Source organism: Bufo bufo, chromosome 2 (assembly GCF_905171765.1).
Source record: "Bufo bufo chromosome 2, aBufBuf1.1, whole genome shotgun sequence".
NCBI lineage: Eukaryota > Metazoa > Chordata > Amphibia > Anura > Bufonidae > Bufo > Bufo bufo.
The window spans coordinates 536,649,277-536,658,271 of NC_053390.1; the positions used below are offsets into that span (position 1 = coordinate 536,649,277).

Below are 8,995 nucleotides of genomic sequence, written 5' to 3' on the forward strand. Positions count from 1 at the left end.
GCTGATTGGCGGGGGTCCCGGGTGTCGGACCCCCGCCGATCAGAAGCTGATGATCTATCCAGAGGATAGATCATCCGTTAAATGAAAGTGCAGAACCCCTTTAACTTATTTGTACATAATCTGTACATAACTATTCCTACCTTTTACACTACCCTTATCTGTAGAAGTATAACATGTTTTTATTGCACTTGCTGCTCTTTGCACTTCTGATTAGATGCAAACTGCATTTCGTTGCCCTGTATTTATACGTGTGTAATGACAATAAAGTTGAATCAATCAATTCATTATACAGTATAGCTTTTAATATTTTTAGGGGGAAAGGCTAATCAGCAATTTTAACATTATTTTGTTGAAATTATTTTTACGGCATGCACTTTGTGCCTGAGTCACTATGATTATGATGATGCCTAGTTTATAGTTTATTATTTATTTATTTATTTTTGTGTGGACTACTTCTTCATATCTAGGACCGGGTAACAGCTAGAGATGTGGGCCTGGTCTTGTTTGAAAACTGACAATCTAAGCCTTAAAACAAGACTAGAATCACAACACTATCTACATTATCTCCATCAGGTAATATAGCTGTTAGGATCAGGTTGGGAGTGAAAGCAGCTGAAACCTGCTTTCACTTTTTCAGCTGCTATCACTCCCTACCTGGGAGCAGCTGTATCTCCCAAAGTGGATGAGGTAATGCAGTGATTCTAGACTTTTATAGTTTAGATTGTTAGCTTTCAGATGAGACCTTGCCCTGACTTACAGTCTCTCTGTGCATCATGAGCTTCAGTATCCAGCGTAGGCACTGTGTGGGAAAGAGGCTTGCAGCACAGAAGAGAACTGCCGGTGAGTCTCTTACCTGTATTTCGTCTGTGCCGTATACTGAAGCACATAGCATAGTGCAAGACTTTAGGAGAAGTCGGGGTCTGGGGTGATCACGTTTTCACTGCTTGGCCCTGTCAGTCAAAGTGGAGAGGGAGCGGCAATTGCAGAAAGAGACAAGTCTCTAGGTGTAACAGCAACAACTCCGTTGCTCCTAGAGGCTCATTTGCTTTTTATTAAAACATAATTTTTCTCAGCAATGCGGGCACATATGAACATGGGACCAATACAGATGCCTTCAGCTGCCAAGCGCACATGTAACAGGTCAGCCAGTTTCATAGGTACAAATCTGCTGACAGATGCCCTTTTAAGTACAATAATACATAAATGGTACTGCTGCCAATTACTCCAAATCGGTAATCTGTATGTGGATACTCACCCTTATGCCCCCTATGTGCACCCGCAAACCAGCTCAGGAATGCATTGAGAGGACACGTGAGCACGCTCATAATGCAGAGGACTCTAGGAGAAGCCCTATCATTGCATTCCAGGGCCGTTTGTGGCACGCAGCAGGGGGACTGGGATGAGTATCCATGTAAAAATTACTCATCTGGAATCAGCGGCAGCAGTACTAATCATGTAAAAAAAAAAAAGTTTAATTCTGGCCCCTATTAGTCTTTTTAGGCAGCAATCAATTATTTGCCTCTGGGCCTTCATTTGTTAAAGGGTTTGGGGCAATCCATTTACGGCATAGCAAATATACATATACAGTACACAATCTTGGATCTACCCTATGGAAACCAGAATGATTTCATTCAGACAATTGGGTCACTGTGTAAAATAGATGAAAGGCTTATTTTATACAATCTTTTTATTCTTCTTATTCCACTTCTTTACTTTGGCTTGAGACTGCATTCCTCTCAGGAGGATGTTTGTTTTAACAGGTTTCAAAAAAGGTGGACTTTTATGCACGCTGGAGATTTCCTTTTTCCTTTGGTTCTTTTCTTATGACTTAACGTAGGGGGTCTGGGTTGTGAAATTGTATTTAACATTTTTTTTTTTCTGGTATTAATATTCCATTTTAGAGTGCAGAGGAGCGAGTGGTGAATCGGCTTTATCTATCCTTCATTCTGCATTTCCTAACAAAAGAGTTGGATATATGGACAGTGTCTACAAAATTCAATATGCCACGAGGGTTTATTCAGAATCTTCTGAGCTCGGCTGCTTCTTTCTCTTCTTGCGTACTGCATTTCTGTGAGGTAACTCCACTAGATAAATCCTCCCACATAATTTGTTTGTGGAAAATAAGGTACAAATTCTGTTCAAGTATTAAACTCTCTAGCGCTGCAAAATCCTGGACACTATTTCATAATTTGTTTGTGAGCAATGTGAACAGTACAGAAATATCTAGTCACCGGCCTGGTGCAAGATATTGAAATCTGTGGCCTGCTCTAAAGTTTGTTGTATTAGCTGAAGAGTAAATGTCAGTATGGTATTGCCAAAGTGTTGAAAACCAGTCTCCCATTGATTTTTATGATTTTTTATTTTTTTTGTTTTGTTCCACTGGCCCAGAGGCCACAGACTGTTGAAGGAATGTCCAGACCTCTTCACCCATATCGCTCACATTCAGTAGACGTTCTGGTGGCACATATTCATATGTCCTCCTAGTACTTTTGCAGCAGAGCCAAAGAGAAAGAACTATGGCCACAACCAACATCCAGCTCTGACGCATTGATTACTCTGCAAACACATTTTATTTTATTACTGTATGATTTGGGATATGTCAGGGGAGTTTATGCTTTTCGTGTTTCTTTCAATCTACTAAAGCTCTTCTGCTTCAAAACAGGAACTGGATGAATTCTGGGCCTATAAAGCTCTGCTTCTGGATGTTACCAAGAAACTTAGTTATTGTGTGAAATCAGAGCTAATACCCCTGATGGAAGTGGCTGGTGTTTTGGAGGTTAGTAAGTCCAGAATACATATACCGGTATATCGATTAAGAACTGTGGAAAGTTGTGGTCTCCAGAATGTTAATGAACAGTAATCGGTTAAAGAGGTTGTCCGACTTCAGAGCTGAACTCTGACATAACCCCATTTTCACCCCTCCAGCCCCCTGATATTACCATCGGAGCATTTCATGCTCCGATGCTCTCCTTTGCCCTGTGCTGAATCGCACAGGGCAAAGGCATTTTTAAGAGATCTGATGACATACTGGGCTCTCCATGGGGACTGCTAGGCGGAGGCTTCCGCCTAGTAGCGTTGCCGATGACGTCATGGCACTGATGGGCGGGATTTAGCTCTCCCCTAGCCTGTAAAACGATTAGGGCAGTGCTGAAGCCCGCCCATTGGTGCCGGTGATGTCACCGGCAATACTGCTAGGTGGAAGCCTCCGCCTAGTAATGTTAAAAACATTTTTTTTAAAATAGCCCTTGCCCTGCGTGATGCAGGCAAGGGAGAGCATCGGAGCATGAAATGCTCATACCAGAGGGGTGGAAATGGAGGTATGTCTGGGTTCAGCAATGAACCTGGACATCCACTTTAATGCCCATAAACCAGACCATGCCTGATTTTATCTGCAAATTGGCCGTCAAATCTGTCATGAAGGTACAAGTCACTATAAATTAAGAGCCTGGATGCCCAATGACTCAGGATTGCTGTCCTCTGAATAATACATGCCTGTGTTGAGCTCCAGACATTTTAGCATGCTTTATCCAAGTGGATACAAAGAGGCATTTCTTACAGCCAGTGCACATGTGCACTAAACGTGAAAACTGCACCAGCGATAGTGAGTTGCAGTCAAACTGTCTGAACCTTACTTCTCGCAATTCATACATGTATACTTAGGGGCTCCCCATTCAAGGGCTTACAAGCTGCTTCTAACTCCATCAACTTGCATCAGTTCTCTGATTCTTGTTAAGGGCTGAACCCGGATATAAGCTTTTCTTTATTCCCTGAATACATGTGAGTGGAGCATCAGAGCTCACCCTTGCCATGCTGCATTACACAGCGCAAGGCTCTGTTTGTGTGATGTTGACATACCAGGCTTCGTTCGCATCACTATGGGCTTGGTGACGTCATCGGCACAGATGGGTGGTTTATAGCGCTGCCAAAGGATGTTTTGGAGGCGGGTACTATGCTACTTTGTATAAGGAGTGTATGTACAGGACATTTGAAGTTTATCCTGATAATGGAAAAATTAATATATTTCTTTTTCTTCTATAGGCCAGAGCCAGACAACTTTACAATGCAGGTTACACTACTCTTGGTCATTTGGCCAATGCTGATCCACAAATGATGGTAAAAACCATAGAACATTTGTCAAAACGTCAGGCAAATCAAATAATCAGCTCAGCCAAGGTGAGAAGTATAGTTATTCATGTCGACTGGCTCCTTACAGACCCTCAATGTTCATGTCCAACACAGTGCTTTTAATTATCTCACCTGAATATCCTTATATTGGGAGCGTTGACACAGCTCTAAGTAAAATTAACAATGCATTGTCAAAGAGTATCCGTCGTTTAAACCTTTAGTACAAGTGAAACGAAGGCGCTTTTTAATGTACTGTATCTTGTTAGATAGAAAATGCTTCTTATCAGACACCCGTCCTGCTTTCCCTTATTTGGCAGTTCACTGCTTAAAGATCTAGCAGCTCACTGAAGGATCAGATTACATGTGTAGGCCGTGGAGGAAGGGAGAGTGAAGGCATTAGGGGCTACTAGAGAGTGGCAGAGACACAGAGACATGCAGACCATGCTGCTGGCTAGTAAGGGTTTTACTGTCAGACTGATGGATTCACAGTAAAACTGCTTACTTCTGCTGTATAAGCTGCTTCTGAGCACGTGCTACAGAGTTGAGGAGCAGGATCTCCTTGTCTCTGTGTATGGGAGACATCATAGCAACTAGTCTCCGCCCACTAGCCCAGGGGAAACTGAGAATTAGAGATGGAGCCTGCTCAGGGCAAAACAGCTAAAATGCAGAATAAAATATAAATTTTTATTTATATAGCGGCAGAGCTTTACAATTGGGATTCATGTACAGTCAGATTGATAAATAACATAGCAAGAAACAAGTCAACAATTCAAACAAGCGAAATGATGGCCTGGTTTACAAGAGCTTACAATCTATAAGTCATATAACAGGCAGAGTCACATGAAACAAAGGATATGTTTTAAAGGGGTTGCCCACTTTCTGTGTACGACAAATCTATGGCACTCAATAATGTAGCCATTGTTAATATTCTGTTAATGTTTTGTAAGCCATGCGCCCTTGTTCAGCAGATTTTGTACGCCATCCGTGCAAAGTTCCCATCCATAAGACGGCTGGTGATGCACGTGACCAGAGGCATAACTAAGCCTCCTCCACTCAAACACATTGCTTCTGCCATCAGCACTGGAATCTAGCATAGGCTCAGTGGGGGAGATTTATCAAGAGTGCCGTTTTCTGCGCCTGTCTTGATATCCCCTGCGCTGGGAAGGTTGCTCCAAATTTTGGATGACGCACACACCTTGTCAGAGATTGGGTGCATCCTCCGGCAGTCCGTGCGCCTAACGAGAAAGCTATGACAGCTCGGAGCTGCCATAGATTTCTGGCTTCATTGTACATGAAGATAAATTAGTGGCAGCAGCTGGCCATGCCCCCTTTCAGAAAAGTGGCGAGGATGGCGAAAAGTGACTGATGCGACAATTTTTTTTAAATTCGCACTTGCGACTTTTTAATGCCACTTTTCAAGCGCACAGGAAATGATAAATCTCCCCAGTGTGTTTGGATAGAGGTGGAGGAGTGATGCGTCTGATCGCATGCCCCTCCATCAGCAGCCATCTCATGGATGGGACCTCTGTGTAGACCATTCGCTAAACGTAGAGGCATGGCATATAAATTATAGAAAACTATGCAAAACATTAACAACGGCTATAATAGCAAGTGCAATAGCATATACAGGTATTCATCTTGCACCTTGGTTAACTGCAGCCAGAAAGTGACCAACCCCATCAACTGTAATGTATGAGCGCTGTGAGTTATATAATACATTAAATATCTGTTGGTTTTCTAGATGTTGCTGAATGAGAAGGCGGAAGCTCTACAAGAAGAGGTAGAAGAGCTGCTTCGTCTTCCAACTGACCTCCCAGCTCTAATCATGGAAACAGAAAGCACTAAATGAATGGATCTGCCTGGTCTCCTACATAACCCTATCTGAGGGAAGCGTAGAATAGAGGGGGATGCTGGGTTTCATTTTTTTTCAAATTGATAATTTTATGCAAAAACTGTATAAATGCTGCAAGAAAGTTCTGGGCCGCCATCTTTTCCGGTATGGGCATGTATAAGAGGGAGAGCTGTGAATTGCTGAGTGCGGGCGAGATGAACAGAAGTCAGACTTGCTCTAGGAGTCCTGCCAGCATTTTGATAGCTTTTAGATGCAATTAGTTAATTAAATCATAGAAAACTACATATCCCTGAACTATCTCTATCCTATATTTGCCCCCATACAGGGTAGCATAGGAAAACTGACAGATCCACAAAAAAAAAATGTCAAGTAGAGACAATTTAATTGCATACTAGAGAAATGTAATGCAATGCATAACTGTAAAAATGTACTTTATTTTTTAACAATTTGTGTATTTCTATTTGTCCTGCACTTTTTTTTGTACTTTTTGTACTACATGCAATTTGTTGGTTAGCAAGAAATGACTGTGGTGAGCTATTATTTGAAACTATTGGCAAAATCAATGGAGTCATAAGTTGCTGTACATTTAAGGCAACCTGTCCCCAGCAACCTATCCATCTGTTTCCACTTTTAAATAATATGCAAATTAGGCCCTTAGTGCAATTGGGGCATCAGTATTGCTCTTGATGCACCCAAGCTCCACTCCTTTCTGTGACCAGCACCTCCCTGGCTGCTTTGATTGAAAAGGCCTGACAGTGGCAAAGCAGCCAGAGTGTGTCTGGCCAGAGAAAGGAGTGGAGCTTGGGTGCAACAAGAGGAATAGTGATGCCCTCATTGCACCAATGGTCTAATTTACACATTAAGAAAAAGTATCATAACTCAGGAATGAAGCCTCGCATCAACAACCGAGCATTTTAATCGGGTGAACCACAGCTACAGGCTAATTTCCTTTCTTGTCCCAGATAATAAAATGTAACTTTTAATGATTCGCTTAAAATGAAGTCAGCACATCTATTAACTATTATAAGTGAGCTCTAAACACTGTGGGTAAAACTAGCTGATGCTCATTATTAGTGCCAGATCACTATGTTATTGAATTGGCTGGGAGTGCACTTCCCCACACCACCACTCTGATTGAAGTGCGCACTGATCGCTTATAGCATAGCACGTATCTGTGTATTAATCAAACACTTGAAGGCAAATAAACATAAGAGGTCAGCAAACTAAAACCTAAGACTCCACCCCCCCCCCCCCCCCCCCCACCAACATGTTTCACCAGCTAATCTGGCTTCATCAGGGGTTTGGGCAGCATTGAATTGAAGACTCCACGCAAGACTAGATTTAGCAAGTGGTTTTGATACATGCATTTAAAGGGAACCTGTCACCGGGATTTTGTATATGGAGCTGAGGACATGGGTTGCTAGATGGCCGCTAGCACACCCGCAATATCCAGTCCCCAAAGCTCTGTGTGCTTTTATTGTGTAAAAAAAAAAAACGATCTTGATACATATGCAAATTAACCTGATATGAGTCCAGCGTGAGGGAGCCTAGCACCGTCCCGCATCCTCAGAATCTCCTCCTTGCTCCCTGACGTCAGAAAGCTAGAGCGCCGTAATCTCGCGATGCGCGAGCTAGCGCATGTACAGTTAGTTCCCTGAGGCTGATGCCAGCACAGGAAAGGAACACTATGACGACACTACGCATGCTCTAGCTCGCGCATCGCGAGATGATGGCGCTCTAGCTTTCTGACGTCGGGGAGCAAGGAGGAGATTCTGAGGATGCGGGGCGGTGCTAGGCTCCATCATGCTGGACTCATCTCAGGTTAATTTGCATATGTATCAAATTGTTTTTTTACACAATAAAAGCACACAGAGCTATGGGGACTGGGTATTGCGGATGTGCTAGCGGCCATCTAGCAACCCCTGTCTTCAGCTCTATACACAAAATCCCGGTGACAGGTTCCCTTTAAATTTATTACTGTTAATAATGTGGTTATTTAACGGATGTGGTTATTTAACAGTGGAATTTTATGGTATGCATAGCCTTCCATGGCATACTTGTCTGACTTGTTCTACACCATATTTCCTGAATCCTTAGGACACACCTCCAGTTCTTCCTGCTTTTAACGCGTGTATCATCAGCCTCTCTATATTTAAGAGTGTCTGCTATGGTACATATAAAATGGGGACCAATATATATTACCTATAGTGCCCCATAACACCAGTCACAGTGCCCACATAATGCAAGCCAGACACAGCATAAATTAGTACTAATCACTTACATGCTCCTGCACACCTCTTTTCCAATAAATTCAGTCAAAGGTGAGCAACCAGCCAATGGACACTCAAAGGGACGTCCTCCTTTTTGGGCCAACAAAGAAGAGTGGAAATGCATTAGCTAGGCTACTTTCACATCTGCACTATTTATTGAGGTTTTGAGGTCCGGCACCTGCACAGCAAACATGCCGAGAGGCGGCTGGACAAAAACTACAGCACGCTGCATATAATAACCATATAATCGTTATACAACCGTTATAAATTAAAATAATAATAACAAAAAGCACAGTTTGCAGAATCTATGATCTGTAAACAATTTTTGTTTTATGGGAAGAGACAGCTGCCTAGCAACAGCTATTAGGTGTGGGTGGATGGCTGACTTCTTCTGCCATCAGGAAAGAAAAGCAGAATTTATTCCTAAGGAGGTTTCATGGCTATTCCCTTCTCCCCGAGAACCCAAATCTAGCGGTGAACACCACAACTACACGTGAAAAGTTCTCAAATAGGTTTATTTACCGAAATCCATAAACGCCTGCAATCAAGTTTACAGCCCACATCATATTTAACAACCTAATACTTCTTAAAGGGGTTATCCTGGAAAAGATAATGACTTATCCTGAGAATCATCTGCGGAGGTCCAAGTCCCGACATCTCCCATGATCAGCTGTTTCAGGGAGCCGCTGCACTCACCGGAGCTCTGGTAAGTGATGCAGGCTCCCGGCAGCTTTCCAAGGTCAGTGCT

General features: G+C 42.8%; 1 protein-coding gene across 2 annotated transcripts in view; it reads left to right on the forward strand.

The window, feature by feature from the left end:
• The window catches only part of HELQ (helicase, POLQ like), a 44,164-nt gene extending 37,257 nt beyond the window's left edge, over positions 1-6,907 (forward strand). The window contains exons 17-20 of one of the 2 annotated variants that reach the window (XM_040418003.1): positions 1,902-2,075; positions 2,663-2,776; positions 4,039-4,173; positions 5,867-6,907. In XM_040418003.1, the coding sequence (XP_040273937.1) occupies positions 1,902-2,075; positions 2,663-2,776; positions 4,039-4,173; positions 5,867-5,974 (531 nt within the window). In that variant the 3' untranslated portion in view covers positions 5,975-6,907. The remainder of the gene's footprint in view (positions 1-1,901; positions 2,076-2,662; positions 2,777-4,038; positions 4,174-5,866) is intronic. The other variant, XM_040418001.1, reaches the window with a different exon arrangement.
• Positions 6,908-8,995: the final 2,088 nt, after the last annotated feature.